Below are 10,119 nucleotides of genomic sequence, written 5' to 3'. Positions count from 1 at the left end.
CTAAGTCTTAGTGACTAAGACCACATCAAACGACCCAAGAACGCATTCATTGTCTTCCGTCACGAATGCTGTTTGAAAAAGAACGAGGCGGAGGCTGCACTACCTGCAGAAGACGACCTGGTCGCACGACATCAGCGTCGAGCTGACCTCTCCAAAACGATCTCATACCAACGGCGTTCGCTGTTTGTAGAGGAACGTAAATACTGGGGCGAACTCGCGAAGCAGAGGAAGAAAGAGCACGAGGAGATGAATACCCATGGTACGTCTATCGGTTGTTGTGATTTGCTAAGGTAGTGATAGTTTTGTTTCTGTTATAATGTGTTAATATTATGTACCGTTCGGCGTTGTTAGTAAAGAATAAAATATTTAAATAAAATATATATTGTATAATAAGCCATTCAGATAAGATATAAGCTGTAAATTAACTTATTTAAGGATTATAAGATAGCAGAAGAAGTATTATGCCATATCAGAAGAGGGGTGCAATATATACAAATATAGACTTTCCTAAGAGCTATAATTCTTATATCCCCATTGTAAGGACATGTAATGTTTATTAATTCTTATAATATAAATCTGTCTTATTACAACCTTATAGTATCTTTTATATATCTTATCCAATGAGGGGTGCAATAAATGTCATTATGGATAATATTGTTTTTTTACATATTATATATGCATATAAGAGTATATAATAATTAAGACTTTTTCCTGACGTGGGTGGTGAAGTTCTAATACCCTGGACAATCTGATCTGATGGCTTTTGCCCTGTTCAATGAGACCTTCCTATAAATCGAACAGTTCTGATATTGCAGGGCGAACAGGATTGATGGGTTTCAATCTTGTTGGAGGAAGATTGCTGGAACCCCAGTCTTGATGAGTAGATCGAAGAGCATGGATTCGAAGTCTCATCATTGTGTAGTTCCATTCGAGCAGCATCAGTCAAACCCTTCCGGTTTATTGTTAAAATGCTGTAGCCTATATTGCTTTATACAATGTGAGTAACGTAAGCAACGTTAATATGCTGAGCAGAGATCTGTACAGAGTCGGCAATGGAAAAGCCCGAGAACGGAATAGTGAGCCACTCGATCATTGTAAGGATCAAGGGAAACTAGTCAGCAACAACGGTAGGATTCAAGTTCCAGGTCACTTCAAGATTGATGCACTTGTGTGGTTGAATATCGAATCAGTTGACGTTCCATGGTACAAGCTTCATAGCCAGAGAGACTTAGGTGTCATGATGACGCCTCTTTGTCGGTCAGGATTGGTGTCACTGTGGGCATTGGAACGGGTTGTGTTCGCAACGTTTCACCCAAGTTGCCATCATTGTAAGTGAGCTTGTGGTCGTCTTCGGAGGTAGGACAGCCTGCTACTGGTATCAACCTTGGTTGTCCGGTGCACTGAGCACTGCGTTGTCGTTGACCAATCTGGCATAAATGATGCCATTTGATGGATGGGAAATGATAATTGATTGACGCGACCCCAATAGACCGTGGGATGATCGCCGAGTCGCGAGAGATGATCAACGCAACCACGCTGACTTGCACTGCTCTCTCTCACATTGAGTCACAACAAATTTATCTAAACCTTGTGTCTACTTTGCGTCGAACAATTACCTTAACCTGTCCAATGCTATCATCTACTGGCTCTTACATGAGAGCTCACAGCATTGAAGATTCGTTACGGCGCTTATTGCTGTTGGTCCAGATCGCAAATCTAAGGCCATTGCATCTGCTTGCTTTCTGTATTTACAGAAGCGTTGTGTGTGGCCAAGAAGTGGCCGGAAAGTGACCATGGCGGCTATAAATTGGCGTATCCCCAGCTCGAACGTTGCAACTTATTCTCTAAAAGCGACTCCATACACCAACCTGCGCAGTTGATTCATCTACAATTTTTAATCAGCAAATGCGCCCTCTTCATATTGATTTATACCAACGTCTAACAGGATACGCAGGCAGAAATTATTTTCAAATGGCTTCTTTCCCGATGAACAACTAAGTGGCACAATTACAATCAACAACTTACCAGATGAGATTCTCTGCAATATTTTTGAGCGTGTTCTACAAATGTCGCAGAGGGATGTGCCATTTCAGGAGACTATCAGTCACTTAAGGTTGCGGGCTAAGATCTATCCCAAGGACATTCCGCTTGAAGAATCCATGTTGGTGCCATTGCGACTCAGCCAAGTTTGCAGGTTATGGAACGACCTTGTCATATCATGTCCGTCCCTTTGGACCGACATTACCGTTCTCATATACAAACTCGATAGCACACGAAGAGATAAATGGTTATCAAGTACAGTCGATACCTGGATCGAGAGATCGAGGTTATCTCCTCTTCGTCTTAGGTTTGAGTGCGATACGTCCTGCTTGACTACTCGGGGATATCCGTACGACGAGCCTAATGATGACGCTTCCGACGTTCAAGGCCCGAAGTTGGAGATTGCGGCGCTTATACTGAAGAATTTACTAGATCATCACCACCGGTGGAGAGACGCTTTCTTTACATTCATTGGGCCCGATCCTGGGATGCTACCGCAACTTGGCCTTGTTGACGCCCCACTCCTAGAATCGCTCTCCATTTGCTGGGGCGGGTTCACCCAATACTATGACATGACGCAACTAGACCTTGACATTTCGAATTCTCCGAGACTGAGCAACCTACACCTTACATGCATTCCTCGCATTATAACTGGGCGCGTTTCAAATCTGAGGAAGTTGAACCTGAACAGTCGGCAGACGTTCACTGACATAGACACAGGCAGAGGCAAACAGAAATCGGTTCTCCTAGAAATATTCCGAGACATGCCAAACTTGGAAGTTCTTGACATTGGTGTCCTCAACTGCGTAGCTGGCTCTGAGGTGTCTAATCCACAGAGCTCCCGCGTCACTCTGCCCAAATTACACACGCTCGTAGTTGAGAATGATGATTCTACTATCTTCATCATCAGCCAGTTGATCCTACCGGGGCTGAGACGCTTGACTTGTAAGCATTTTCCAGACGATGTCGACGTGCTTTTGGATATGTTTGTACGGTCCCAGGCGTCCCTGGAGTATTTCGAAATTCGCTGGACCATGATGATTGAAGGCAGATTCGGCCCTTTGCTGCGGCTCACGCCAAGTTTGAAAACGCTTTGTATGAAGTACGTCATGCTCACACCCGATCTCTTCAAGATGCTGTCCGCCAAAGAGACAGGCGACTCTCTGGAAGCGAATTCCATTATATGTCCCAATCTCGAGGAAATTTTCATCGCACATTGTATTTATTACGATCGCGGAAGTCCCGCTGAACTGGAAAGAACACACGTAGAGTTGTTACGCGATATGCTTCAGAAGAGATGTGATGCGCTCGGCCGGGTCGCCACAGTCATTCTCCACGCGGCCGGTTCTATCGATCAAGATTCAGTCCGTATTTCGCCGAGTACCAGATTTGACATTCTATTCGAGAAGCCGCTGCTAACAGAGAGTCAATTTGTACGTGAAAATCCGCATTATTCTCTCCATACGTAGTCTGTCTGTCACACGTTTCTTCAAAAAATATATAACACTCAAACTGTACAACTCTTATGCGCCAGGCATTTCCTCTGGCCCGTCCGATGTTGAACATAATCTACTAACTTTTACTGATACGTACTTTAGCATAATAAAACTATCACGGAGCACGTTTCCATTGGCCCGGAATGATCAATGACAGGACCGCCGCACTCGCTTACACAGCTCTATATGTGCCGTATGATCGCCGAGCCGAGTCTGCTGAGTCGACAATTCTTATCTACGCGTCCTTTACCACTTTCAGGTCAGGCAGAGATACCAAGGCAATGTGCAAGACGACAGTAAAGTAGTAAAGATGTAGATGCTCAGCCTCACAGAATGTTCTCCACTAGCAAGCCTGAGAGAGTGTTGTCATCAAACTGCAATACTCACCAAGAGAGTCAAAGACAAGGACTTTGTACCAAACTGAAGAGGACTAATCAGAGAAAGTGGAACGTAGGTCTTACATTTCCTATTACATAATATATTTCGCCAGGATAGGAAAGGGAATTTGATCTGCAATTAGACTTACTCCCTTCCAATGCCTCCAGAGACTCTTTGTTACCAAGTCAAGCAGAACTCTCTCTCGACAGTCTGACGTGTGAGTTATATGCGTGAATATTTCATTAGTAGCGACTAGATATTACAGTGACCCCGTATTAGGGCAGTACACAAGAATGAGCTGCATTCTTACAGTGCGAAGACCTCGGGCACTCAAATGGTACAGGAAGTGGGCATCTATGAATCGTTCTGATTACACCCGTGATGCATCCTCAGAGCCTTCGGCATCGTTCGTACTGGCTACAAGAAGGTGAGCGTTTGGTAATCCCATGTATTAGTGTGAATGTTACCATCGCTTCCAACCGGCTGCTTGAATTCAATGTTGCTCACGGATTTCATGCGATAGCTCGTGCCCTCGTTAACTCCCAGTTTCCCTGCCTCCTTCATGTTAAAGAATACTCGACTTCCTAAGATGCATAGGAATGACCGGCTTCCAAATTGTTCAAGAAGAAGTGCTAAAGACACGCTCGTATCCACCTTGAACTCCATGATGTTGAAAATGCAGCACGATACTGCACTATTAAGCAAATTATCTAGCATTTATCACAGTTGTTCTACTTTTGTGACTCACAGTATGAAATATATCATTTGATCACGGATGAGAACCCTCACAAGCTTGAACCCTTTGAGCCCCGCTTCAATTTTCCAGTATCCCGCAGCTTTATACAATGCGAGTGACATGAGGATCAATCCGTACACTAGTGGAATAGTCCTGCATTATGTCAGTCATTGACTCGCTAAGAATTTTTGAAAAAAATACCAGTCAATAATTGCTATTGTCAAAATGCCACCATTGTTGAGACAGATCGAGGTACCTTCCGTTAATGGCAGAATAGAAGCTATATCTAGTAAGGCTTCTTACTCTGAGGTTGATAAATGTGGTTACTCACTCTGCTCTACCAACGTTCCATATACAACTATAGCAAATTTAGAGGCTGCCTCCAAACCCAGAAGGGTCGCAAGACATGTAGTAAGAGATTTCTCTGTTGCAGAGTTAGCACACAGCAATTTGTACAGTTGCCCTACATACGACGTGAATATAGTGCCAGAACTCTAATCATGAGAATATCTGCAAATTAGCTTTCAGCGAAAATGTCAGTAATGAGGTAAGATTCTTGGCAGACAGTCGATTGATATTATAGTGACCCAGGCTGAGTGACTCGTCAGTGCAGCAGATGGCTTTGTGGCTTCATGACGTACCAGAGACAACAAAAGCCCATTGAGAGAAAACGCCTGAAAGAGGTTAAATCAACATATAGGTACTATACATATTGCTCACATCTTCAAATTATTTGAGGTTAAATATAGAAATAACTCTATGTCTACTCACATGCTTCGGTTAACATCCAGTATGTTGGCTAAATAAGATAATCAGCTATCAGGGAGGGAAGCATAAGTATACTGTATTGTTTACAGAATATCCGTGACGTTGCTCCGAAGATGCCTACATATCGATTCTAGACCTGTTGAGATAAAATATTTATGAAGAGAATTAACCACTTACTATGAAATAAACCAAGTTGACGGGTTTAGTGAGCTGATGTCCCTATGAACTAGTGTGTTAAGCTACTTTCAAAGACGAATAAACGAAATCGAATCATTTACCCAGAAGAACTCAATCTGTTGCAATGGTCAAAAGTATCAATGCATAAAGGTTCAAGTACAACGCACCTCTCTATCAATTGTAATTACTGTAATATAATTAATACATAGTACTAGTCGAAAATTACATAGACGGACGTACTTGCATCATAGACTAAAAGGGTCATGGTTGCAACTAGCCAATATTGTTGAGTCATTTCTTCTGAGAAAAATTCCTGCACTAGGCTAGGATCTAGGGCATCCGGATTATCTCTGACTGAGAGCGGCATTGTGTAAGCGCAAATCTCTGAAGATGCTGGGTCGAGAATGGGAGTGTTGGTGATGGTGCTGCTCGGGCATCAAACGAATCCGTACTTTATAGCATTCAACTAAAAGGTATTTTTAGTGCATTGACTTGAATATACTATCAGTGTGTTCCTGTGATCAGATGCATTGTGCGTTTTAATCGCATCAAAGATGAAAGATCCTTTGGTCCTTGAAGCTTAATGGGCGACCTCTTACTCTATATCAGAAGTTTGATGAGAGAATATTGTATAGCTACAAAAGGTGGGACTCCCAAACTAACCAAATCACCCTTCTATTTATATATAGTTTATGATATTACAGAAACCTTTGAATGTAATACTAAATATCAGACTCTTTTCAGGAAAATGGACGGAAGACCCCACCCTAATTTACAGTCGTCATGATCATGAATATTACTGTAATTTCGGATAGACAATAAGCACCTACACTATATGTACAGTTCAATTATCCCTCTGAATCAACATTGCTTTCAGAACCTTGATAGGAATAAATCTACTACTTAGCTGCTGGAATCACTGTAAGTAGCGTACTTCCGTTCACAGGTGGGTGATGAAGTTCTAATACACTGGACCATCTGATCTGACGGCTTTTGCCCTTGTTAAATGCGGCCTTCCTATAGATTGAGCAGTTCTGATATTGTAGGGTGAACAGGAATGATGGGGTTCCATCTTGTTGGAGAAGATTTCCAGAAACACAGTTTTGATGTGTAGATCGAAGCCATGGTATCAAAGTCTCACCATTGTGTAGTTCCATTCGAGCGGCATCGGTCAAACCCCTCGAGTTTATTGCTGAAACGTTGTAGCTTATAATTGCTTTATACGATGAGAGTAACGTAGGCAACGTTAAAATGCTAAGCAGAGACCTAGTACAAGTCGGCAAACGAAAAGAACGAGAACAGAATAGTGACCCACACGATCGTTGTAAGGTTTGGTGGAGGCCAGTCAGCTTAACCGTAGGATCCAAGTTCCAGGTTACTTCAAGATTGATATACTGTATGGTTGAACTCAGTTGACAAACCATAGTGCAAGCTTTATGGTCAGAGAGACAAAGATGTTATGACAATGCCTCTTTGTGTGGTTGTTGTTTTCCAAACTGGTATAAATGAGGCCATTTGATGAAATGATTGATACGGACTCAATAGACCGTGGGATGATTGCCAAGGCGGGTCCAGTCGCGGTCGCTCAGTCAACTTCCGATTCCTTTACTTTTCTATGTGACCTGTACCACTTTCAGGTAGAAAGACCAAAATAAATCACACAGCAAAATTAGAGTGGCAAAGATGTAGAGGCTCAGTCTTACAGAATGTTCTCCTATTACAAGCCAAGAAGAGTGTTGAAACTAGACTCTAACACTTGCTAAGCAAGTCAAAGACAAGAAGCTTGGACTAATCTGAGGAAGATAGATAAGAGACAAGGTATATAGTATTAGCCCCTCTCAATTCTGTTAAAATGGCTGATTTATTTTTAGTATAGCAAGTTTTAGTAAGAGTAGAGTGAGGGTTGATGTAAGAGACCCTAGTCAGGCACATGTAATTTATCCTTTTTAAGACACCTTTTTTTCAAGCAAGTTTAAGATCTTAAGAGCTCTTACATCTTGTCAGACTTTTAATATAAAGATTACAAATGTAACTCAAGTAACTTAAGCTAGGTAAAACTGCTCTCATAATTAAGTAACAAGTGAGTATATATATTTAGTATACTAAGTCTCTTTACTGTAATCTAACAAAATTATAAGTAAAATAAATTTCTTTTACTTAGAAAATATTTATAATTTACATTTCTTAGTACAGGGTTACAAGATTCTATCCCTGTACTAGATAGAACTTTTAATTACAAAAAAAATTAAAAAAATAAAGACTAGCTATTAGGGACATATTTACTAGATAAAATAAAATTCAATCTAGAATAGACTCATTGTTTTTCAATATCTTAAGAGAGTCTTTCTTACTAAGTTAACTACAAATAAAGGAAGAGATTTACTGAAAGTATTCTAATAGTAATACTGTACTAGTAATATTTACTTTTATTCTCTTTCCAGTCCTCTTAGTTATTAAGACTCTTTCAGTTATACATGTATAGTCAGATCTTAATAGTTATTAGAGAATACTACTATAATAATCTTAGATTATAAGAAATCTGAATCCTTTAGACTTAACTAATAGTTTCTAAACTTGATTTTATACAAGTACTATTAGTTATATACTATATACTATTAATAAAGACTTATTATTCATTTATAAACAGTAAATTATACTAACTGGTTGTTACAAACTAAGATTAATAACTTAGGACTTGTAATATTACTTGAGCTACTTTTAAAAGTATTATTTAGAACACAATTGTATAGTTTCATAATAATATGATAGTGTTCAAATTTTCCTATCCTTCAACTACTGTATTGTAATTAGTAACAAATTTATAGTGTTAAGGAATACTTAAGGTAATCTGACATGTAAACTATGTGTATAACTGTTTCATTTATAGAGACTAGATTCTATCCTGTAAACTACTCTATTTACTATAACATTAATATAATATAATATTAAAGTATGATACAAAATAATCTGTATACTTATAGTCTAAAGGCTTTAAACACTCAAGTAGTGTAAGAAAATTAGTATCTATATGTTACTCTAATTACACCTGTAATACATTCTTAAAGCTTTTAGTATTGTTTATACTAACTATAAGAATGTAAGCTTAAGTTAATTTTATGTATTATATAAACATTATCTTTACTTCTAACTAGCTCTTTAAATTTAATATTACTTACAGATTTTATACAATAACTTGTACTCTTGTTGACTCTCAGTTTCCCTACTTTCTTTAAATTAAATAATAGTTGACTTTCTAGAATATATAAGAATAATAGGTTTCTAAGTTGTTTAAGAAAGTTTAATATAGTACAATTAGTTATAAGTACTTTATATTCTATAATGTTAGAAACACAGTATAATACTGTACTATTCAGAAAATTAGTTAGTATTTATTATAGCTCTTTTACTTTTATAACTTACAAAGTAAAATATATTATTTAATTATAAATGAGAACCTTTACAAGCTTGAACCCTTTAAGTCTAGCTTCTATTCTCTAGTACTCTACAGTTTTGTATAATATAAGTAATGTGAGAATTAATCTATACACTATTAAAATAATTCTACATTATATTATTTATTTATCTACTAGGAAATTATAATATTAATACTAGTTAATAATTCTTAGTAGTATAGAAGGGTTGTTAAACTAAGTACAGACTGAGAAATTCTCTACTAATACTAGACTAAAAGTTATAGTATCTAGTAAGACTTCTTACTCTAAAGTTTATAAGTGTAAAAGACTTACTCTATACTACTTATACTCTATATACAAATATAACAAATTTAGAGACTATCTTTAAACCTAGAAGAGTAATAAGACACATTATAACAGATTTCTCTATTATATAATTAGTATACAAAGATTCTTACAATTACTCTACTTATAATGTAAGTATAGTACTAGTACTTAATGTTACAGTTCTCTACTCTCATACCTTCAGTTCTGAGGGTTCCACACCCTTCTGTACTAGAACTTGAGACTTTTGTCCCTCAAGAGTACTGTCTATAGACTATATGTGTACTGACTCTTACTACTACCCCTCCTTACTTCATCATTCTGTTCTTTTGACCACCCTTTCATTCTTTGTTCATTCTATAGTCTCTTACCCTTTGTCTATCCCTTCATTCTTTGTACCTTTATCTTTGACCTTCCTTTCTTTTATTCTTTATAGCTTATCATTCTTAGTAGCTCATACTCTCTAAATACTCTTGTATAGTTTAGTATATATAGGTATACAAGATTAGACTAGTTCTGTAGTCTTAATCTTGTCTACTCTAGGTAGTCCTGTACTCTTAGGCTCACTCTATATACTCTACTCTTGTCTCACTCTCTCTCTCTGTCTGTTTTGCAAGTTCTGACTATGTTCTAGTACTTACATTCTATATTTCTATTGTGTAGGATAGTTGTAGTCTAGGTCCTCTTACTAAGCCTTCAGGTCCCCTCTATACTGTTACTAACATTAGATTAAGACTACCTATTACTACCCTATGACTCTCTTATGTTTCAGGCATTAGTACTTACT

The 10,119-nt window shown here is 38.3% G+C and overlaps 3 protein-coding genes across 3 annotated transcripts; 2 read left to right on the top strand and 1 right to left on the bottom strand.

Annotated features, from left to right (window-relative positions):
• Positions 1–144: 144 nt before the first annotated feature.
• On the top strand, positions 145–294 carry FOMMEDRAFT_93648 (uncharacterized protein; the record flags this gene model as incomplete). Its single annotated transcript, XM_007270148.1, has 1 exon — positions 145–294. A coding segment is annotated over one exon (150 nt), but the record flags the coding sequence as incomplete, so codon positions are not given.
• A 1,772-nt stretch (positions 295–2,066) lies between these two features.
• On the top strand, positions 2,067–3,602 carry FOMMEDRAFT_31184 (uncharacterized protein; the record flags this gene model as incomplete). The annotated part of the gene is made up of 2 exons (XM_007270130.1): positions 2,067–3,142; positions 3,575–3,602. The coding sequence occupies 2 exons, from the start codon at positions 2,067–2,069 to the stop codon at positions 3,600–3,602; spliced, it is 1,104 nt and encodes a 367-aa protein (XP_007270192.1).
• A 682-nt stretch (positions 3,603–4,284) lies between these two features.
• On the bottom strand, positions 4,285–5,962 carry FOMMEDRAFT_160536 (uncharacterized protein; the record flags this gene model as incomplete). Its single annotated transcript, XM_007270219.1, has 14 exons — positions 4,285–4,331; positions 4,382–4,608; positions 4,663–4,803; positions 4,852–4,930; positions 4,982–5,074; positions 5,122–5,160; positions 5,216–5,242; positions 5,292–5,324; positions 5,422–5,449; positions 5,506–5,535; positions 5,596–5,637; positions 5,697–5,711; positions 5,763–5,782; positions 5,836–5,962. 14 exons carry the CDS (start codon positions 5,960–5,962, stop codon positions 4,285–4,287), a joined length of 948 nt encoding a protein of 315 aa, XP_007270281.1.
• Positions 5,963–10,119: the final 4,157 nt, after the last annotated feature.

The sequence above is a fragment of the Fomitiporia mediterranea genome, assembly GCF_000271605.1.
Source record: "Fomitiporia mediterranea MF3/22 unplaced genomic scaffold FOMMEscaffold_12, whole genome shotgun sequence".
NCBI classification, from domain to species: Eukaryota; Fungi; Basidiomycota; class Agaricomycetes; order Hymenochaetales; family Hymenochaetaceae; genus Fomitiporia; species Fomitiporia mediterranea.
The sequence above is the reverse complement of the archived record's forward strand: the minus strand, read 5'-3'. Positions and strand labels throughout refer to the sequence as shown.